General features: G+C 37.7%; 1 protein-coding gene across 1 annotated transcript in view; it reads left to right on the top strand.

The window, feature by feature from the left end:
- Positions 1 to 24406, top strand: part of LYRM4 (LYR motif containing 4) — an 87467-nt gene that overhangs the window by 1634 nt on the left and 61427 nt on the right. The window contains exon 2 of the mRNA XM_063401821.1: positions 19714 to 19834. Within this exon, the coding sequence (XP_063257891.1) occupies positions 19714 to 19834 (121 nt within the window). The remainder of the gene's footprint in view (positions 1 to 19713; positions 19835 to 24406) is intronic.

Here is a 24406-nt window from a genome sequence, read left to right as displayed (position 1 = left end):
GCTGAATGAAGCTCATGTCTGGGCCACGGCGTGTTTTCAGCCGTGGATTTGTACTTTGGGGTGAGCAGTGAGGAAGTGAAGTCCACAGCAAATTTTAAAGGATAGAAATTACATGGTGTGTTTTCCATGCAGATCTGGTTCTTTGGCACCATATCACAGTGCAAGTTCCGCCTTTTCTTAAAGGAAAGATCTGTGGTTTTGATGGGCCTGTCCTTAGATACCATAAAATCAGAAGCTGTCTGAAACCTCGTGGTGCATACACATTTGAAAAGCCATAGCAGTTTCCAGCAAGAAATGATCAGCAGCTGTAACGTGTAGAGGTCTGCTGGGACCACAACAGTTCTGCCTCTGCCTCGGTGTTTACACCACACCCATAGGTAAAAGGGACACCCCACTGGCTTCTTGCGTGCCAAGATAAGCAGCCCTGCCGTGTCCTCAGGGCTGCAGTAATGTGATACGGCAGTGCATGGGTGTTAACCCAAGGACTTTCTGTAATGAGCAACTTGCAGCGAAGCAGAAGATGTTACAGATTAATATTATTGATTCGTGACTTCAGTTAGACAGTATCAGAATACTTTATCACTGCAAATTGCACATTTGTAAGATTATGTCTGGAGTATGATCAGCTAGTTATTGTCTCTTTATTTGCCTACTGTGCTTTTTCTCCTAATTGGGTTACTCTGGTTTAACTTAGGAGGTAGCTAAACACCACACAAGTGCTCGCTTGCTCCCCCCTCCCCAATGGGATGGGGGAGAGAACTGGGGGGAAAAAAGGTAAAATTTGTGGGTTGAGATGAAGACTTTTTAATAGAACAGAAAAGGAACAGATAATAGTAATGGTAATAATTAGAATATAAAAAACAAGTGATGCACAGTTGAGTTGCTGCCAACCGATGCCCAGCCAGTTCCTGAGCAGCAGCCCCAGCTCTCTCCCTGGTACCATCTACTGAACATGACATCACATAGTATGGAATATCCTTTTGGCCAGTTTGGATCATCCTAGCTGTACTTCCTGCCAGCTTCCAGTGCCCTCCAGCCTACTTACAGGTGGGTTGGTGTGAGAAGCTGAAAACTTCTTGACACCATATCACAGTGCAAAGTGATATGTAGTATAGTATAGTATAAACCCTGCTTGCCAAGAGCTAATATATCAGCATGTTACCAACTTCACTCATCCTAAATCCAAAACACAGCAGTGTACCAACTCTACTAGGAAGAAAATTAACTTTTTAATTTGACTTTCTGGACAAAACCAGGACACGTGTACAAATAGATTGTGATGGAAAATTCAACTTTTTTGTTTTATGTCTCTCTGAGTAAATATATTCTGTATGTCATCTCACAGCCCCAAATTTTCTTCTGCCACCCAATAGAACTTGTGTGGTAACTGTGAAGAATATCATTTATGTCTTAAAGTAACTGAGGTCACCACTAGCAGCCTTCAGGATAACACAGGAGAATCCCCAATGTCTGAAGTAAGTATTGCAGAGTGTTTGGATACCCAGAAGTGTAGGCCAGGTTTTAACAGCAGGGAGAGGGAATTTAGTAGACTGTAAGTAATTTCATGTCTGCCGTTCTGTCCTATTACCCAAGGAGAATGATTTGTACTGGAAGAAAATCAATATGCAGAGAGGCAAGATTTTAACTTTTGAGTCAAAAAAGTGGTTTTTTAACAAGTGTACTATTTTCTTCTGCTTGGTTGACAAAAAGTAGAACCTCTGATGGTTTATAATATATTGGATTATAGTCTCAACTAAATGGATTTAAGGGATTTTTCTGAATATCATTAGTGATTTAAATAATGGCATGTTGTGAGTGGTTTGAGTACAGAAAACGAAAGAATTAATAAACTTGTGAAAGCCATTAAAATACATCTGGTTGCAAATGAAAGTAATCAAAACTTAAAAATTTCTTGTTTGTTTAATGTGATTGAAGCTCAGTGATCTTAACACGTGGGAATCCAGTGGAAGGGAGTTCTCTCCAGGACAGTGCAGGATGGGAGCAAGTCTTCCCTGAGAGAGTTTGCCATCTCGTTTTTGAAGGTTTTCATAATAGGTTTAGCCAAAGAGCAAGGTGGCTGATCTCACCTTGTTGCATGCAGGCATGTTTTAAGTGTGACATTGACCTGAAAAAGCTCCAGAGAGTCTAGCTAACCAGCTTCCTATGATTTTCAGATCCCTTGCCTTCCTGGCCCTATAAAGATAGTAACAATGGGTAATAAGTTCAGGGTAACACCATCTGGCATGCTTCCAGCTCATCTCCTTTCTATTTCTTTAATTTCTTGTAGTTAGGAGCAATGTAAGAAGCTTTGAGGCTCTCTGGTGAAATTTTTCTGCAAATAATTTTTTAATTTTTTAAGGTCTTTCTTGATTTATTGCAAATTTATTTCAGTTATCCATTATGTTCTCCTTTACCTCGTGGAAGTTGTATTTTTGTTTATAGATACATTTTATCTTGTCTCTAAATTACATTTTAATGTAATTCAATTTTTCTTTTAGAATGTGCAATATTATTTGACTAATAAAGCTACTCAGAATATAGACGAATCAGGGAAGAAAATTTGTCAAAACAGTTTTTGCATTGGAAACAAGTTAATTGAATGCATGCAGTTTCATCTGAGACATGTCCTTCAAGATTTTAAAACTGGTATATCTGATTTTTGCAAATAACCTAGGAACAAACTGAGCAAAATAATTTGCACTGTTTTTCCAGTGCCAATTGCTTTTCCTACTTTGACTGACACAGCTGTTGATCTGATTTTAGGGAGTCATGGAACATAGAACCATAAAACAGTCTCAAGGTTGTTGCCCCTTTTTTTTGTGGGGACTTCATGTTACCACATGTCTGCTGGGAATATAATACCACAGAGAGGAAGGAGTCTAGGAGGTTCCTGGATTGTGTGGAAGATAAATTCCTGATGCAGCTGGTGTGGGAACCAAATAGGGTAGGCATCCCACTGGACCTGTTGTTTGCCAAGAGAAAGGGACTGTTGTGTGATGAAAGACTGGAGGACACCTTGAGCATTTCAGCGATCCTGAAATGACAGAGTTATCAACTCTCACAGAAGTAAGGAGGGGGATCAGCAGAATGGCCACCTTGGACTTCCAGAGGGCAGGTTTGGGCCTGTTTAGGAGACCTATTGGGAGAGTTGCTTGGGAGAAAGTCCTGGGGGACAGTGGTGTCCAGGAAGGCTGGACATTCTTCAAGACAGCAATCTTCAAGGCATGGGAGCAGACTTTCTCCATGTGCTGGAAGATGAACCAGCAGGGAAGAAAATCAGCCTGGCTGAACAGAGAGCTTTGGAGGGAACTCAGGAGAAAAAAAAGGCAGAGTTTAGAGTTTTTGACCTGTAGAGGAAAGGGCAGACTATACCAGAGAAGTCCATGGATGTCATGAGGTTATACAGAGGGAAAATTAGAAGAGCCAAACCCCGGCTGGAACTTTATCTGGCTACTGCTATAAAAGAAAATAAAAAATGTTTCTATAGATATAGCATCAACAAAAGAAAGGCTAAGGAGAATTTCCATGCTTTGTTGTTTGCAGAAGTAAACACAGTGACAGAGGATGAGGGAAAGGCCAAGCTACTTACTGCCCCTTTTGCCTCAGTCTTAATAGTGATACTTCTCTGGATACTCAGTTCCAGAATGGAAAGTTCTCTGTACCCCGTTCCTTTAGTGAGAGCACCTGGCTTTTTGCACAAGTATAGGTTAAGTGGACCTGTACTTTCATGATGACATATTCCTCAAAGGGACTGAGGACTTCAAATAAAGCTGTTAAGATTCTGCTAACAACTCTGTCAAGAACATAACTCACACCAAGTAATTTTTTTTTAAAACCACTCTTATAGAAATTAGTTTCTTTCTCTTATTCCCAGCATACCTTATTTGGTCACTTTAATGGAAAAATCTTACTTTGCTTTTAGTGCCTGGTCTGTAGAATCTTGTCAGTGTTTCTTTGACTTTGGAATACTTAGGTATTCTAACAGCCATGTTTAGATTTTACATATGACAGTTATCCAAGCTGAATAAGCCTTCTTCTCACTGGATATCATAATGACTTTTGTGATTGACAAGGTCTGCCAACAGATTATTTATGTTTCTGTGTGTTAGGGAGGAAAAAATGTCTAAATCATGATTAAACAAAAAAAGTTCAGGGCAATAATGAGAAAAGAGAGGCATGTTTTTCTGACCAAAATGGTAGTTTTTAGCTGAGATAAGAAATGCAGGAAAAAAATAAAGTTGTCAGTTCTGTCCAGCAGAGATGTCTTACTTCTTTGTAGGTGTACAGAGTTGCAGTTTACGGTATCTTTATTTCCTCAGGTGTGCAAAGAAGGCAGATAACTTATTTTCTCTTTATGTAATTGCTGACTGTATTCTGAGTGATAATAAACTTTAGGATATTTTGTGTTAATTTCCCATTTACTGAGTGGGGTGTACTCTGTCATCTACTTGAAAAGTATGAAAAAAGTCAGAGCTGCAAGCAGCTGTGATATTCCAGAGTCCAGGGTGGTTTCCACTGCACTGGTGCAGACACCTGCTTTGGCCTAGAGCTGCATGACCCAGAGTGACAGGCAAACAGGCACTGCACCTTTTCAGATCATTTTGTGGAGCAGTCACACAGATTTGTGGTTGGCCTTACTAATATTTCTTTGGGGGGGGGGAGTTAAATTTTGGCTATTATTTCAGTGACTGCATACCATTTTGCCATTACATTATTTTAAGCTCTTTTATATATATTGCCTTATTCTGTCAGAATCCTGTATGCTTGAATAGAGATGTCAGTATTTTAAGATTATAAGAGTATTTTAATGGAAATATATGCAGGTTTTGAGAAAATCTAGAGGTATAAGAACATGGTTTTGGATTGGGGTCTGACGTATTGAAAGATTTCCATTTGACTTCAGTATGTATATGTATAAAATATTTTGGGAAGACAACCAAAGCACTCCATTTCAAAAGTCAAAACATAGCCATTAGTTAGCCTCACAACATATTTCTCTGAAATTTTAAAATGAATGGAAACAGTTTTATCAAATACTTTGATTTCCTAATAGTAACATTACCCAACTGAAAATCATTGCATCAAAACTCTGTTGATGTTAAGGAATTCATTAGGAATTATCTTTGGTTTAAAGGTTCAGTGGTGATTGTCATTTTCCAAATACATTCACTTTACCCTTGTGAAGTTACACTCTTCCTAAACAATTAATTATATCTGTGCATCAGGTCTGATGTCATTTTCTCGGTTTCTTTTTCTTTTTTTTCTTTTTTATGCAGGGGAGAATTTTGAATATTGGTAACTTGAAGGGAGTGTTTGGAGCACATACAGAGCATACAGATTTCTGGAAAAATAAAAATTTAATATTTGGAAGATAAATGGATGGGGGCTTCCTCAAAAGACTGATCTGGTGTTTTAGTTATTTTAGTAAATGCACCCAAAATTAATAAATCTGCTGTGGCTGTTTGCTATTCTTTGTATAGCACAGAACAGGGACATATTTCTTTTTACGTAAGATTTAATTACCAGTAGCATTTGTTTGAGAAGTAATGAGAGTAATAGAAAAAATACTGCCTCTGGCAGTGACTCATACCCATACACATACGCTTATGATTTCTGGTTAATGAAAAGCACTTTGTAATGTAGCTGTTGTGTTAAAATGGATTAAAATGCTGTTCCAGCTAACCTCCTCCTTTCCTTACTCTTGGATGTGGCTCTAACACTTAGTTCCTCTGTCTTGATCTCTGTGCTGCCCATAATGAAAAGATGCTGACCTCCTAACATCCAGATGATTCAAGATACAGTAGACACAGGCTATTATAGTTTCAAGTGTTCTTCAGAAGATCAGCATTCTGGATTAAAAAAAAAAATTAAAGTAACTTTAAAAAGAAAAAGTAAACTGCAATCAACGAGGCAATGTTTAAAACCAGTTACTGCAGTAATGGATGGCAAGGATGCTCTCTGAATCCAGTAAAGCTCTTCCTATGTGTTTTTGGGTTCGCTGAACCAACAAAGTACAGCCCTAGATTATACATAGTTCTCTACTTTTCAAAAAAAAAAAAAAAAAAAAAAAAAAAAAAAAAAAAAAAAGTGTGGATCAAAGGAGACTTTCTTGATTGTTTTCTTGTGTTTGTGAATACTTGAGCCAGCGGTTCCAAGACTGTTTTGCACAGAATTCAGTGCAACAGTGTCCTTAGTGAGAAATATTCTTGGGGATTCTTCTAGATACAGTTTTTTCTCAAGAATGAAGATGCCACAAAATATCCAGACAGTATTCTGGCTAGGGTGGCATTATGGACTACGGCCTTTTTTCCTCAGATTTTTTCCTACATTCTATTTGAGTCTAGTCTAGTCATTTTTCCTGCTCTCCATATAAAATTCTAACATTTTTCTCAGGATATAATGCAACTGAACATTTAATATGATAAAAGAATTCAGTTGAGTTCAGATGTTGTCTTCCTGAACAGAATGTGTCTGCAATAAAATCCTTAAGACATTCTTCAGGAAAATTTGAAGGTCCTGTGCTGGGAGTGGTATTCAGAGACTCAGGACTCGTTCCAATACTTACAACTATACTTTCTTCAGCATAATGTTTGTTACAAAGTCTTGGGAAAAGCTGTTGCTTAGATACGTCTTTTTTAAAAAAAAACTTTTTAAATAAATAGCAATTGGTTAAATCTCATTATAGTTTCTAAAGAAGCCTGTGCATAAAGTAAATATTGTGGATTATGTGTATGAATGTATTGGTATTGAGAAGTCTGGAATTCACTTCTGCTCAATCCTAGTAACCGCTTTGCAAAATTGCTGTTTGAAGCAAGCTGTTAATCTGCTGTGGAGACTAGAGATTATATGACAGGTGCGTTAGTCTTATTAGAAAATAATGTCCATCATCAGGTCTTGACAGTCCTTCTGAGCCTGCTTGTCTGGCATATCCTGGTCTGGAACCATAAAAGATCTGTTTCTAAATCATTAGCTTGTTTGAAAGTAATATTGTCTTATTTTTACTACCAGAGAAAGTGCGCATCTGAAAAAACAGTTAAAATATTTCCCTGAGATTAAAATTCACTCTAGTATATTGTTAGTAATCACTAATCCTTTATGATATTGAAGCTTTTATAATTAAACTTCTATGACTTTAGGCGCCTATGAAAGTAATTCATTGTATCCTGAGAGTTCAGTCTTTAGAGAGTTGTCTCCATCGCTGTCTTGCACAGGGTGTGATTTCTGCTAACTAGGATTTGCTTGCAGGATACGCATGGTATTGTTGCTTGGTAGTGTTTATTTACAGGCATTATGTTTCCCCAACAAACATACAGATTATCACAGTACTCAGTTGCAGTCTCACACAGATGCAAACATCCATTTAGTGTTTGCCTAAGCAGGAGGGAGAAATGTGTGTGTAGATTTCCACAGAGCCTTGGCATTGGAGAAAATTGGTTTATCTTGTGACGGTTACACATTGTGTGAATGTTAATTTTCTGCACACTATGTTAGAATAGCAGTGAAGGAGCCAAATGTGGCTGGGGGTGGCTGGGGATGTGGTTCAGAGCCATCATTTATTTGCATTGTCAGTCACAGTTTAAAAAAGGGGAACTAAAAGTGTAAGGGGCCAGATACAAACCATCACATTTCATAAAGCTTTGGATTGAATCACTAATAGAATTCTTTGTGAAACAGTAATTCATTCATGCATCCATAAAATATATTCAGTGTTTTTATTTATTTAAATAACATCAGACTGCCTCCTTCTTAGGAAAATGTTTTATAGTCAATACTGCTCAAATGAAATACATAAGACAGTCTTTGAAGCTTATAGCTTGAACTATACTGACAATGTCAAATTGAACTGTATTGTGTTGCCATGAAACTAACCTGCTGCTAAGTTACAGAAAACATCTTTGACTCATCTAAAATATCACAGCATTTTTCTAGTACAATAAGTTAGCAAATAGGTTTTCAAATTAATAATCTTCATTTGTAAACTAATTTTGAAGGTAGGAACATTGATTGATTGATCTAAGTAGTTTTATCACTGGCCAAAATAAATTGGATGTCTCACTCATAATGGGGTTTTTTTCCCTGATCTGACTAATTTACAGTATGAAAATAAATGTTCAAGTGTTTTGTTTACACAACAGTGATAAGCAATGCATTTCATGTAGAACACTAAATAGGTTCTTTGATTTCCAGATCTATTGAGTGCATTTTTTACTAAATTTAATTTACTATTTTCAGTTCATAATTTATACCCAAAATTGCTGCCCATTATTTGCAGATTTTACATGGAAATATGATTATTTATCAAACTGCTGGTGACACTCTCACAGTCACTTCCAAAAGCAAAGGCAGCGTGGGGTGAATATAGTCCTATAATTTACAGCAATACAGTGTTGGACAAAAAGGTATACTGTACATACATCAGTACAAAACTCCTTGTTCTGGGAACTAGTGGCGATGCTTACTAACCTGCATGGACTTTGAGGTTTGTTTCTGGGCTTTTGTTTCCCAATGCTTTGATGAGACCCTTGAAGGAGAAATTCTCTATCAGTACAAGTTATTGGTGCCATTAGCTGGGGTAGCTGGGGACCTCAGGCTTCTGCAACTTTGTTGGTAATTTGTTTCTAGATCGGAAACTTTTCTGCTACTCCGGGGAGTGGAAGGTCATGTCTCATGTGAAAGGGAAGGCAGTCTGCCCTGGTCGTAAAATGTTATGTTGAAAACTTTATGATAAGTTGATCACTCATAATACCTCTTTCCCTCTCCTAATATCTCCTGCAGTAATCTTAGCCAGTACTTGTCTGAGTTTTAAGCCAGATGTTAATTCCACATTTACAGTAAATGTTATCTGAGAGGAAATTCTTGCAGCCAGCAGCCATGTGTTTAGGGGAAGAAAACGAAAGGAAAGGAAAAATTGTATGTTTTCTGTTTCCTTGCTTGCAGAGGACAGAAAGTGCTACCATCACTCTTGTGAGTGACTATTTTTCTGTAACTTTTAATTAGCTATGAAGTATTATCTGGGGGGTTTTTTAGCCCATTTTTGGTTTGAAATGCAGAAATCTTTTTTGATACGTAAATGTACCAATCTGAACCTAGCCTTATTAAATAAAATGTATAGAGATATAGAAATATAATATGGTAATCTTTTTTCATTCATAGTATAAGACTCTTAGAGAGAGTGTTAAGAGGTCACCTGGAAGACTTTTTAAAAATTACTGACCTTAGCGTAGCTTCACCTCTAAATTTTAATGTCTGTATTTAACGTACTTGGGCTTGCCTAGATTAAAAGGTGTTTGTCAATGCTTCTCTTCTTTAAAAAGGAAAATTGACTGCTCTCTTTGTCTTCCTGAATACGTCTGATCTCCTTTTCTGTTACAGTAGTTAAATTAAGTGCACGGAAGATCTGTCAGCAGGTTTATTGAATGACTTCTGTTCAGTGGGCTAGAATACCTTGGGTTTTAAATTTAATCTCATTTTTCTGTCTGATATTAAAGTATATTTTATCAGATTGAAGTATTGCATTGTATGCTGGAATCCTTAGTTTGAAGAGTAGGAGTGTATGCACCACAGTTTTAGAGGTGGAACTCATAGATAGCCCAAAAGAAACATTTTGGCTAGTAGCTATTCTTTGCTTCATCTTTGGCAGATAGGTCATCTATATATTTTTTTAGAGTAACTGTAGGAAAAAGCGTGTTACCTTTTTTTTACTTTTCCTTTCTTTCTTGAATGGGAAGTAGCTTTGAAGAATGTTGTGTTACTTCACACAGATTTTAGTATTGCTTTGATTCCTGTTTTACATCTGGACTTCAGAGAAATACATAGAATCTATAGGTCCTGAGAAGCTGAATTTACTTTGCTGGAGCTAACACAGGTCTCGAGTATGTCTTAGCTGGTCACCATCATGCCTCAGAGATAAAGAGCTGTGGACGTATTGTTCCGTAACTTGCCTGCAAAGGGTCTGGCTTTTTTAAGTGCTTGCTTGTGCTGGTAGCACCAGGGAGGTGAGAGCTGTGGAGTGCAGAAAGTCGGGGTGGGCAGTTCTGGCAGATTATGCCTGGTGCACAGGGGTGCTGCATTGTTTATGGGGGTGAAGATCAGCTATGCCTATCTGAAAACCTCAGATCTCTCTCACTGCATGGTGCATCAGTCATTCAGCTTTACCAAGCAGAATATTCTTTTTCATTCAGTTCTTGCCTCTGTTCACCATGGGTCCTCCTGCTCTTTCTTCATGTAAGAAGCTGCATCTGATTTCCTGTGGGGAATGAAGTGACACCCAGAGTTTGTATCCTTTGCATTTCTGGGTCACTGTTCAACTCAGAATGGGAATTTAGCCTCTTTTTCCTTGGTCCTGATGTAATCAATCTCTAAAGTCTGTGAAGACTTCCATATCCTGTAACTAATTAAATAGAAAGAATACAGAAGGAAATATCTAGTTCACTTGACTTTGCCTCAAGTAGTGTTCATAGTGTACAAAATAACCCTAATTTCTTTTTTTCGGCTCCTTTGGTAATGATTAGAGTACTCTGGATTTGAGCTTCCTGAAACATTACATACATTGTCCAAAGGCATATATTTATAATCCCAAATGTCTGAAAATAATATTCAGCACTGTTGTATGAACAAAGTAGGATGCTGATTTTATTACATATTCCAAATGGATTTTTTTAGACTCTACATTTGACTAATAGGCTTTGCATATATTAGAATTTTATGAGTTGCTAAGTAATTTCAAATATCTGTCATAGTTGTCAAAATTGATGTTATAAATTTGCTAAACTAAACATGCAGTGCTTTGCTATAAATAAGGGAAGGTCATTGAGCCAAATGGTGGTCAGAAGTCCAGTGGGGGATGTTTGTCATTACTGACTGAGTTATAGGGAACGAAGATTTTTGGATGAGCTGTAAAGCTCATAGAAATGGATGAGAGAATAAATTTTGGATAGTAACTTCAATATTCTAAATCCTGTAACTTCTAGTATGTTGTATATAAACAGAGCAGGTGGTATGTTACTTGTTTTATAAATTGTATTTGTGGTTTATTGTTGCCTTTGTTGTGAGATAACTGGACCCTATCTAATTTCAACGCAATTTCTTCCATTTGGATCTATTATCCTTCTGTCTCAGGAATCTCAGGTTTACTTGAGCAAAAATCAAGGCAAAATTAACTGTCTTGATTGCTGGAATACAAGGATCACTTTTGCAAAGTAAAACTTTGTTAGGAGTCTGTTCAGTATACTGAAAATTACTAATCTGTCAAAATGGCCAACAAAGCTTCAACTCAGATGACCTTCAGAGAAGGGTTTCTCTAAGTCTTTTGTAAGTCAAAATATCTCATTTATTTTAAAACTTTATACTACTAATGTATTTCTGATACTTGATCCCTTTTCTCTTCTATGGAACTGGCATAATTACCATATTAAATAATAATGTGTCCTGTAACTAGATATTTACTGTATCTTTACTTTCAGAAATAATACTGTTTTCAGAAATATCCTACTGAAATCTCACCATCATCCAGACCAACCTTACTGCAGTCCAAGAAGTTAGAATATCCCAAGACTTTATTCCCTGCTGCTTAATTAAAATAATCTCAACAACTATTGCTTCATCAAAGGCAAATCATTTTCCACTGTCAAGTGTGCAATACTTGCATCCAGAAAGGCTAATTAGCACCCAGTGCTTCCCTAAATGAAATCACCAAGAGGCACAGTATGTTTAGGCCTCTTCAGGGTACCCAAGTCACAGAATCACAGAGTCTGGAGAGCTGGCATGGACCCTCAAGGATCATCAAGTCCGTCTCCTGGCCCTGCACAGGATTATCCCCAAGAGTCACACCAATGCCGAAGAGCATTGTCCAAACACTTCTTGAGCTCTGGCAGGCTTGGTGCTGTGAGCACTTCCATGGGGAGCCTATTCCAGTGCCCAACCACCCTCCAGGGGAAAAACATTTTTCTAATCCAACCAAATCTCCCCTGACAACTGCAGACCATTCCCTCACATCCTGTCAGTGGTCACCACAGAGATCAGTGCCTGCCTCTCCTCTTCCCCTCATGAGGAAATTGTAACTGCAGTGAGGTCTCCCCTCAGTCTCCTCCAGGTTGGACAGACCAAGGGACCTCAGGCATGCCTCATACAGCTTCCCCTCAAGGCCCTTCACCATCTCTGTTGGCCAACTTTGGATGCTCTCTAATAGCTCAATGTCTTTCTTATCTTGTGGTGACTAAAACTGCACACAGTATTCAAGGTGAAGCCATACCAGTGCAGGGAGAACCTCTAGCCATGCTGAAAAGAGAAATGTTGGCCAGAGCACAAGACTAAAACTAATCTTTCCAGAAAAATATTGTAGTGGCTATACACAGCATGCCAGGCCTTTTTTATGAACTGTTCAGAAACAGCAGCACAGCAAATGGAGTGGTATATATCTGTCTCAAAAGGAAGAAGAGAGAAATCAACCTTGTCAGGTTTTGAAATTGTCATTTCAAGGCATTCCCTGCCTGGTAATTGGACTGCTGAGCTACCCCAGTGTCCTGGTTGTAGAGCAGTTGGCAGGGGCTTGGCAGTGAAAGCTCAGCAGAGAGCTATTACTCATTTCAGGCCATCAGGACACTTTTCATCTGTAGCAAATTCAGGTTATAGTTCCTGCAGCACATCCTTGCCGGGTGTCTCGTTAACTGAACAACTTGTGCAGTTGGGTCCTTCACTGATGACCCTCTTTTTTAGCCTCTTCTGCGACAGAACATTGAAATTGCAACTCCAATTAAGATTAAAAGAATGCTTTCATTTGGACATCTTTACTTTTTTTCTCTTAACCTTAACCTCCTGAAAAGCACTCCCTTCTGCAGAGATTCCTTACACTTAGAATTAAGCCAGTAACTGTTTTTATTTTAGAAGTACAGCACCAAAAACGTATGTTTCAAGGAATTGCAAAAATAATCATAGTTAACTATGAATAGCATTGATAGTATTCTGGGAAGAAGAAAGTCTTTGGGAACAGAGCTGTATGCCACAAGGAAGGCTGAGTATCCTGAGATGTATCAAGAGCTGCTCAGCCAGCAGATTGATGGGAGGGAGATCACATCTGGAGTTCTGCATCCAGTCTTGCCCTCCTCAGCCCCCCATCAGGAAAGGCACAGACAGTCTGTAGGCAGCTCAGCAGGAGCTGCCAAGGGGGCTGAAGCACTTGTTCTGTGAGGTCAGGCTGAGGGAGCTGGTCTGGTTCAGCCTGGAGGAGAAACAACTCTGAGGGAACCTGAAAGCAGCCAGTACCTCAGAGTATCCAGAGGGGCCTGACAGGAGAAAAATCAACAGCAGATGTAAAGTGCAGGAAGAGAGGCTTTTCAGACTGGCTTTAAGGAAAAGCTTTTTCCCCACAAGGGCAGCCAAGCAATTGAGCTTGTTTTCTGAGCAAGGTGGTCTGGTCAACGTCCTGTTTCTCAAGACTTGACGGGACAAAGCTGTGAATAATTGATCTGATGCCATCACTGACCCTCCTTTCAGGCAGAGGTGGGATTAGAGACCTCCTAGACACATTTCCAGTGTGAATGATTCTGTGATCCTGTTGATCACAGGTGGTCATCCATGCTCTCGGCTTCGAAATGGGTACAGACACAAGCTGATGAAAAGATATAATCAGAAAAAAGTTCTCCTTTTCTAAAACATTCACCAAATCTTTCTCTCTGAAAATCTAGGGAGGCTTTTTTGGGTTTAAATTGAAAAAAAAAGAAGTTTTTATTAGACATTTTGAGATCTGAGATGCAAAATGGCAATATTTGCTTTAGAAATAAGCTACAACTCGTATCTGATCATACTGCATGTATTATATGCACTGGGTTACAGTAACCCTCTATCAAACGTATTTTCTAATGTTCATCAGTCTTTATTCCTTTTCTCTGTTCTTTTGGGTTAATCCTCTCTCATAAATTATCTCTAGTGCTGTTCTATTCTAGACATATTTCTTAGCAATCACATTGGAATTCATGTTTTGTATGTTAGCGGAGAAACCAAGTAGTGGCTGGTAGGTTTCCTTCTGAAGGCTTTTTATGAAGACTGTCTAGTGACTGTGCTTTGTTAGAAAATTCAAGGAAATAATACTAAGTTAACCAGCAGTCTAATCTTTCTTTTTCTTTACTCTTCTTTTGTCCTTTCCCAGCATCCAGCCACCACCTGAACCCCCCAAAGAAATCCTGGTTGCATGAACAGGCTTTGCTTTGGTTTTTGGAAAACAGGCAGATGTAGTTGTTGTTGTTGTGTTGTAACTTGGGGTGGCAGTGCTGAAAGTGTCTAGTAATGGAGTTTGAGGAACAACCCGTCAATAAAATGTTGTGTCTACACTCTTCTGTTGGTCTTGGGTTTTATTAGACCAGTCACAACTACTTCTCCCTGAAGTACTTACCTCTCAGTCCCAAATACAGAGCTGTTGTCAAGTGTTTAATTTTTTAGTATTAGATGGTAATTACATGCAGCTTTTGCTTCAGCTTAATTGGTGTCTTTTAATGAGACCTTTTTAGGGGAAAAAATATTGTAAGTACATACATACACATATATACGGAAAAAAATGTGTACACATGTATATATCTAAATAAGCATTCCCTCAGAAGTAATCCTGTACATTAAGACATCTTCATTAATGCTAATAAAACTTTAGTGTGAGCTAAAATTATTTTTCTGCAGATGATTTTTTGTTATAAAAACTTTCCCTTTTTAAATGATACGTAATTCTGAAAATTTAGTTGGGCAAGTCTCATCTAGTGCACATTTTGCTAGTAATAATGGAAAATTCTGAAAATTCATCCTTTTGATACCATAAGTTAATAGATGTTAGTTGGAAGGCATCAGAGGTAAGGAAATACAGAGTGGTAAAAGCAAACTGACCTTTTATGAAAAGGATCCCTCACTTGATGTAATGCTACTCTGTTGTAAATGAGTATCTCATTTTTACGCATCATGTCTTTAAATAAAAGCATCATATACTTCATTCCAGAGCTGTTAACCCCAGCTCTTCCTAGAGCTTGGCTACTGCTCGCTTGCCTTAATTTATTGAATAAAAGTTGAGGAAAAATGCATTTTACACTAGACGTTTTCCAAAAATCTTGAATATGAATATTCTAACCTGGTGGCCCCTTCTCTTGTGATCTGTTTTGCTTGCACAGATTGTGTACCCACAACTGTCCTCTTCTATCTTCATGTGCTTGCTCCATGGCCAACAACTTGTAGTAGCCATTGCATTCCGCAGTGTGGTGCCTGTGACTATGATGTGGCCTATTAATACGTTGCATTTGTTGATGGGCACAAAGCCAAGATGTCAACATGTTTGTAAAAGTGTCTTGGAAAGATGACTTAAACCTTTAGCATGTTGTGATACTGGTGAATGCAAAGTGGTGCTGAGGAAAACATTCCTTGGCCAGGTTTATTTTGAAAGCTCAGAGCTGTGTACTTAAGCAAGTATGCTTTTGTGATGTTGTTTCAGCTTTTCATTTAGCAGAGCACAAAGATTTTTTTTTTTTTTTGGTCAGGCATGACGTAAGTAAAAGTTTTGAAATAAAATATATAAGTCTCCAAGCAGTTATTATTTTCTGAAATATCTGGATTGTGATTTCATTTTTCATTAATAGTTGTTGTTTCAGACTTTGCTTCTTGTAGACTTCATTTTTATGAGGACATGTTAGGCTTTTGATTGTGCTTCAGGGAAGAAGAGAGGGGAACTCTTTGAAGGTGGAGTATTGGGCCAAAAACTGCTTTCTCTTTAGTTTTTACTGTTATTTGGCAGCCCTGTAGTCTCATAACATTAGCAGGCAGTGCCGATTGCCTGAGAGTCTGTGGTAATGTTTTGGCCCTGGCCTTGTTCTCATATTAACCTCCAACCGCTCCTGCTTTCTGCTGATGTGCGTCCTTTGCCGTCTGTAGCCGTCCGCCTGCGGTGGCGTTGGTCTGAAGCCATCGCACCAAGTCCACTGCCCATCGAGGGCATTCTTTTGATTTAATTGGGAATTAATTGTGTGACAGATGCACATAAGTAGGGATCACAAGAGGTCTTTTCAATGTGCATATGTATGACAGCGCTGACTGAATATGTCCAACTGTACGCTCTTGCTTCTGTCACTAGGTCACTGGAGAAGTCTGCAGAAGATAAAATCAAAGCTGTTCTCTATTCAAATTTCAGTGCGCTTGGATGATAAAAGCAAAATACCTTATTCTGTCTTTCAGTCATTTTTCAATACCTGTTTTCAAAGAATAGGTGGGAAAAATAATGAATTGTGAAATGTAGAAGTGTAGTTTAAGACTTAATTTAAATGATGTTTCCTAATGAATACTACTGCATTAGGAACTAGGCTTTTTCCTCAGGTCTGTAGGAGTGTACTCTTTGAGTGTACTGTATCCAAAACTCCCTTCCTGTTCTGTTTCTCTCGAGAGTTAGCTTGGTACCTTCTCACTGAAAGGTCCCCTTTGTGTGACTAGCTTGGCCTTTCTAATGGGATCAATTGCAAACTCTATCCCTCAAAATAAGTACTGCTGTATTCCTTCTTAATCAGTGAAGTTGCTCATCCAGTTCCATGGAGAGCTGATGAAGCTCACTAATTGGCAAAATAAGCCCAAAACAACAAAAAATGAAGTTAACTCTTGTAATAGGCTGGCCTTCTGTCCATTTCCCAAGTTGGGTTGGCTCAGCTGGGGCTAATATCAGACTGACTGTGCTGGTCTAAAGGGGACAGAGGGAGGGTTTGTGCCTGCCAGGGTGGCAAAATTGCAATAGCTCCTCTTCACGTTGGCTTAAGCTTGTTGCAGTTCCTTTGTGCCCCTTCGGGTAAATAATCGTCCAAAAGGTACAGCCATCACTTCACTTGCCAGTCTTCTTTTCAACTCTCACACTATCTGCAGATAGTGCTTCTTTTAGGATAATGTAAAGTTTTATAAAGACAACCACGCATTGGCTGCCACTGGCATTTCTAGGTGTGCCTTCAAATGTCACAGGTTTGGGTTTGTTGTGTTATGCTCATTGAGCTGAAAACACACTTCATTGGAGAAGCTGATTGGCAGACCAGTCTGTTCATCAGCCAGAAGATCTCTGGAGCAGTGCAGATGATAGATCAGACATCAGATAGATGTCTGAATGAACAGGTTATTCTCCTACATGTGTGTCTTTACTATGTGTGGCTTACACACACTGCTGTACTTTCAGAAGGGCTTTGTTTTTCATATACTTGAAGCAGTATTACATTTCTTATGGTAGTTCTAGCTTTTAATGCATTCTCAGTTCAGAAACTGTTGAAATATCGAGTGTCGAGGTGCTGAATTGACACTGCTCACAACTGTTGATGCATATAAAAAGCTGTTGTTTAAAAGAAAAACACACACACATACAAAAAAAATCCCCTTCTAGTTTGTTTATATCTTATCTTAACACTTTTACATAATTTTAGAGAATTTGAATGTTGGTAAAATATTTCCCTGGCACCTCTCAGTGGGGAAGAAAGGATATTCTATAGTCATTATAGTATTGGGTTTGAGCTTTGAATTGAGCTCATCCTTATTTTAAGTGATATATTAAATCTCAGTGTAACTTTGGTAAAGAGTAGTGCCAGACTATAGAGCTAATTTGTGAAGTGTGTTTAGAGATATATGGATTTAGCTGTAGAATTAAGATTGTATTAAAGCCTCTGTAAAATAACTGCCTTTGGGTGTTAAAAATCATAAAGGTTTAAAAAAAACAGAAGATAAAAAATAGAAGGTAAAAAGAGTGCAACTTTGTGATTATAGATAAAAATTGGTCTGTTTTCTATGTACATTTCTTTCTCAACAATTGTTGGATTTAATTAGAGAAAGAGAGAGAAAATGGAACAAGTAACACACCATATGTACAAAACAAAACAAGAAAACCACCTCCACTCTGTAGGTGTTATATTGAACAAGAATTTGGTTTTGTCCCGTCTGTATTTTTTATGTAAATAGCGTTCACTCATTTGTATTGCATTTTGAAAGACTTGTACCCACTAATAGATACTTGCTGTCATTGTTTTTTCTTTTAAGCTAAAGATATATGTATGTTTGTTTTTATATCTCTTGGAAACCTGTCCTTTCTTTCAGAAAATATTGTATGTTTTGCGCAACTTAACCCTACATATCTATATGGGGTGATTTGAAATCTCTCCATTATCAAGCAACAGAATTACACTATATATTAATGATTTGGGGTTGTTTCTTTTCTAGAAGAAATAATCAGCTTCCCCTTCATGTCTTGCTAGGACAACAGCTGCAGATGAGATTGAGCTTCGATATTTAATACGTTCTATTAGCTTCACACATCCAAACACACACTGGCTCACTCCTCCCGCACCCCGGTGTCACATTCTAGGTGAACAGGCCCTAATTAAAAGCGCGCACCATCTGCCAGAGTGCGGCGGCAGAGTGGCACTCCACAACCATCCTGCATCCTGTGATTGAGATGTATTATTTATGAGCTCAAAGACAAAATACGCTGCTTGGCTGGCGAAAGCTGCATTAGGAGCTGGATAGCACCATCTAATGGAATGGAGTGCCACTGGCTATTCGTCTTTCCTCTTCTTCCCCTCTCCTCAGTCTCCTCCCCCAATAATTTTATTTTTCAGTCTCATCCTTGGATTTTCTATTACAGTGTTTCAGACAGTTTTGTCTCTCGTATTCCACTTACATACAAGATTGGAAAGGGTTGTTGAAATATTAAACTAATTGTGGGGGCTTTTTGCAGCCTTTTGTTTCCTTCCAGTGCCACAGTGTTTTACTTTCTGTAGTAAAAGTGATACTGATGTGATGTGGTGCTACAGAATGGAACACAAGGAAGATACATGAGTAAGATCAGTTTACTGCATTTCTCCAGCCCCTCCCCAGGACCCATGTAATGGAAGTATCCACTGCTCAATCTGGAAATTTTATTTTCATATGGAAATTGGTCCTTTTTGAGGGGTAGGGAAGGGAGGATGACAGTACACTAGACAATGTGAAAGTTCTTTACTGTGTTGGAAAGAAAGGGCAGGACTTGGGGAAAGCCGCAGCTTTGGACCTTCCTCTCTGGAAGCAGAGATCATAACCTCTTCCAGCTTGCAGAAATCATGTCCTGTTACTGCTTCTTAGTGGGGAAATGGATGAGGAGGTGTTGGACTAAGGGGTGAAATACACCTTGTCAGGAGAGGAAAAGGATGACAGGGAAGGAGCCCTTTTTGTGTTAACTGGTCCATCAATCTACCTTTGTTGACTGCTGGATTACAACGTCGCATCTCGTAGAAATGCATATTGTATTTATTGTCTAGCTCCATTACCTTTAGAATATGTAGGTTAAGAGCAGTCAAACTGATTGAAAATAATCTGGGAAATTATTTTCTGGTCCTTTGCCTTTTTGTAATGTTCTTGACTTTTGCCGTATTCCATACTGGGTATCCAACAATATGGTTTCAGCACAAACAAGCTGTTAGGACTGGACTGATCCTTGAAATATGACATTTTTTCTACAGTAACCTCCAACAGAGCCACTTTTTTAAAAATTACAGGATCTGGTCACTACTTCAACTCTGAAGCAAGACAAAACTCTGAATAAAAAGATGTATGTCTAAAGCTGAGCAATATATATATATAATATATATATGGGAGGTGTGCATTTTATTTTTTATATCAACATGTTTTAAAGAAAGTTGAAAATACATAAATCATGGCACATCTATTAATACATGTCCTCTTATTGTTTGTGTTTAGAACATATGCCATGAGAAGGATAAAAGATGCCTTCAGAGAAAACAAGAACATATCAGATTCTGAAAAAATAGAAGAACTACTGAATAAAGCCAAAGCAAACCTAGAGGTTATTCAACGGCAGGTATGTTTATGTCTCTCATTTTTTATAGGTGTTGTTTATTACTCATTTAACTGTCTTTTGCCACTAGAGATGGAAAAATAGATCCTTACTCAAAGCATCTCTAGATGAACATCAGTTTTTGTCTGAATTTGTTTGTCCTTCCATCATAGGTTCAGAAGGGTGACATGGACACTCTGAATAGTCTCACTTTCGTGTTATTTTTTTCCCCATCTCCGTATACAGTGTTAGAATAGTAATAGAACAAGAAAATCCTGAAGTGAATTAAGTGAATGCTGGCGAAGTGTGTCCAAACAGGGAGATAGGTTTTTCTTTGGAAAATATGAGTCACTGGCAATATTTTTCTTCAGCCTTTTCTGAGTAGCCTTTATAGCACCTCTGTTCCTTCCACTAGGTACATGTTACTAAGAAATGAAGTAGAGTTGGTTGAACTTTAGATACTTTTTAACTTCTCATTCATACCCACTGTCTATCTAAAGTGACCACTAAAAATTGGAAGAAAGCAAGTTTCTGTGCCTGAACTCTCTATGGGCACTTGCAGTGCTTAAGCTGCTCTTCCTTGTAAAATCTGTGTTTTGCTGACACCAGTCAAAGCTCATTAATACTTTTATTAAACACTGAATGCATATGTGCACCTGCTCCTCCATGGTTTGTTTTAGTGTTGCTCTTTAAATAACCAGCAGGTCAGTAAGATGGGTTCTTGTTTTAGTAGGGAGCTGGGCCCTTTGATTTGACAATTAAGTGTGGATACTTAGGTGCAAGTTAATTTTTTTTATTTTCTTCTCCCAGGAACAGGTGTTGTTTTGTGCTACCATAGTTTTGTTATCTTTTTTTTTTAACCCAAACACTGCTATTTTTTTATTTAAGTGTTTCTCAAAGAAGCAATTTGGATGGGATTGTTTCAATGCAATTACATTTGAATGCTGGGGTGTTTTTTCTCAGCTCTGTAGGTGATAATTGGCATTTTCCAGCTCTTTTAATTGTTGCTTAAGATAAAATCTTGCTAAATAAAAACTTTCCAACTTTTTTCCTCAGCAAAACATGATTCTACTGATCTGAGTCCTAATAGGTCTGAGACAGATTTTAAAATAAAACTTCTCTTTCCTCTCTAAGTCCTGTGTAAACCCAGATTACTTTGTTTCTGTAGACCCCAGGAAAAGATACTCTTTCTCTAAAACAGACTCTTGACTGGCTGGACTCTTGTCTAGGGTGAGGGTTTTGCCTTGCATCTTTTTTTTAAGTTTTCTTTTTAGCTTAAAGATTGTCCCTCAGCATCAGTCAGCGTCTTTCTGTTATGCATTTGTTACTGTGTCACTGGGACGCACCAGAATAATTCAGAATGGCCTCATTTATTGCTAAGCCTGCAGGGTTTTGCATGTTTGTTTCAAACACAAGCTATTTAAGGGGCTTCTCCAACATGAAGTACAATCATGCTGCATTCACTTTTGGAAGAGCTTATGTTACATGTTTTCAAGAGTAATGGATAACAAACGTTATTATACAGTAACATAATAGTCAATGGAACTTTTCAACAAAAAATAATCAGGTAGAAGAAAATCATTTTTTCAAGATAATTTTTGACATGCATTCCTGCAAGTGTTGATTGTTTGGGTAATCTTTTTTTTTTTTCCTAAAAAATTGCAAACTGTTGTGCTTTGCAGAACTTCTGTTATGTTTCAGTGTCATCTCACTCCCATCTGCAAAGCAAGAGATAAATGTAAAAATAGCAACACTGTCTTAAAAGCTTTTCATCAGGACTATTAAAAACCTGAGCCTCTAGGTTCATATTAATATTTACTTTCTGTCAAATTTCATCATGCTCTGTAGAAAAAGTTCATTCTTTCTTTTTGTTTAATTGAAGATCTAAGTAATGAAATCATCTGACATTATTAAGACTTTATATTTAAAACTAACCAAGCATAATATAAAGTGCTTTTATTTTTAAATGCAGAGGCACTGACACAAATGTGAGATCTAGCATACAGTTTTTTGCTAAGTTTGGGGTTTATTATGATGTGGTTCATCTTAGTATTGCTGACTTTTTTCTAGTATGTCAGTAGAAATTAAATAATATCCCTCTTTGCTGACAATTTGTTGTTACTCTAAAATCAAATTTATATTCATTTTACATTCTAATTTATGGTTTAGTCATCAAAGTGACCATTGAAGTGTAAGGTTCATAAATAACTGAATCAGCCTAGTGGGAAATGTGAAGTTGTGACAGATTACTGTCATTTTGTTCATGTCAGTCACTTTACAATTTGCTTGAGTGTTATGAAAGTAGCTTTATAATGCTGAAAACATGGAGGAACATTAATCTCTGCTTAGTTCTCCTCTGCTTATTATTTGTTTTGATTTTATTATAGCCTGGCTAAAGGAAGGAGCAACTCATTTGCAACACTGTTGGCAAAGATTTTTGTGTGTGTGTTTGCTGTGTAAACAACAAACTTTTGTGATGTCTTTCCTTAGAGAAGGGTGTTGTAAGAAATGCATTGTCACAAATAAATGTGAAATAGAAAGTTTTAGAAAGTTTTGAGGTGAAGTCTTGAAGCTGTTTGAGGATTGTCTAACAGCCATTCCCCAGCTATGCTAATACGATTTCATTTGTGAGTCTCTATTACTATTAGTAGTGTTAGTATGTTAGTGGTAGGAACATTTGCACTGAAATGTACTGCTGGAGCTGAAATTTAAGATTTATAAAAGCCACTTTGAAGATTGGCTAATACTGAGTGTTTCAAAGTTTTCTGTATGCCATTCTGTCTCTTGGGTTTTGAACTGAAAACGTAACAGTGAAGTTCAAAAGCTTTGGTAGACCTGTGTGCTCTGATTAAAGCCGTGTTTTCATTTATAGGATGTCTCATTCTTCCATATTCCTCTGTAGTGCTTTCTCCTCAGTTTTATATTATACCTAGAAACTGCCAGTCATCTTGTTGTCCAGCTAAAAAGGATTGTTCTGTTTCTTATGGCAGCTCTGAGCCTTTATTATCAATTTTACTGGTTTGAACAGCACACAACTACAGTACTCTTCAATAAAAGGGTTTTAATATTTCACAGCTTTTGTTTGTCTCTTTACACAATCCAAACTGTTGAGAATCATGATTTGCACAAACCTTGGTGAGGGAGACAAGAGATGCACTGTGAGCACTCAAACAGTTGGGACTTGTGGATCTGCCTCCTTTACAGCTGGCTGGTCATCTGTTTTTTAAGGGAACAGATAAACTTTCTTTTTGAGTCTGAGTTGTTTTTCCTCAGGCTTGACATCTCTTACTGTTCCCTTCAGATGTGTAGAATGAAGGAATGTGGTGTTGAAGCAAGAAAATTCAGTTAGAAAGGTTCCATTGAAAATGATAAATACTGAGTACTTGCAGCATTTTTCATGTTTGCAGCATATTGTAAAGTACATCCTAATCCTTGAAATGTCCATTGCTTGTAGTAACTTTAGCTCCATTTCTCTTAATTAAATGCTTCATGACTACACTTTGATAAAAGCCCACATCCTACTTAGTGTGAGATTTTGGTCTCATATTCTTATGTTTCTCCATAATCAAAATTATTAGTATGGTCTTGTGCTGAAACTTGTGCAAAATAAGAACAATTCTTCTGGATCTTTGATCTTCCAGCAAGCCAAGCTGCCAGTGCAGCTGTGTGTAGCCAAGTACTGTACCCTCTTGAGGTGTTCATTAGCAGTATCTTATCTTGGCAATGTTGTGAATTTGAGTAACACTTGAATGGAAGTGGAAATTAAACTGAATCAATGTTCTAATACAGTACTCATATTATTATGAATTGATGACTATATAGCCATAAGGAAACTTTCTGTTAATCAAAATAACATAAATATTAACGCATGTTTAATAAGTATTGGCAAGAAAAGCAACATCAATTATGGTTGCTATGAAAAAAGAAAGGCTGAAGTACTACTCTAGTTTACAGCAGCTGGTTTGAATTGATTGCTCATCATTTGAGCAGCAAATATTCCTGTATTAGTAGCTGTCCAGGTATATGTACTTCTGGACTGAAAGCATTTTGTTGAGTATTTGGAGGACTGGTACCAATTTACACACTTGTGAGTTTGTGACGTTGGAATTGACTGTCAAGAAATTTAACAAACTTTAAGAAATGTTCTGGGTATTTGAACAAATTGTGTTTATACTGCAGAGCGCTGTAGGCTGGATGCCCTTTGCAGAAGAAGATTCATTTTGAAAACTCTTCCCAGTATTAGTTTCAGGCTATAGGTCATATTTATGTCTGATTTTTATGTATATGTAAGAAAGTTGCAAAATACTGTGTAATGTATTGCATTGTGTTGGCAGCAGTTCTGAGGCCAAGAGGAAAGAATAGGTGGAAAAGCTCTTAGAACACAAGAGGCAGCACTGTTCAGCAATGTGTATGGTATTGGCAAGTCATGTCTTCTTGCAGGCAGACAGTTCTGTTGGGGTTCTAATATGGTTTATTCTTAACAAGCTTGTCACTGCAAGGAAGTTGTAAAATCACATATTATTTTACTGCTTTTCTTGAGAAGCTTTTTGAATTTTCTCTCTTTTTTCCAGCTTCACAATGACAAATACCCATTTC

This window comes from Prinia subflava, chromosome 1 (assembly GCF_021018805.1).
Source record: "Prinia subflava isolate CZ2003 ecotype Zambia chromosome 1, Cam_Psub_1.2, whole genome shotgun sequence".
NCBI lineage: Eukaryota > Metazoa > Chordata > Aves > Passeriformes > Cisticolidae > Prinia > Prinia subflava.
The sequence above is the reverse complement of the archived record's forward strand: the minus strand, read 5'-3'. Positions and strand labels throughout refer to the sequence as shown.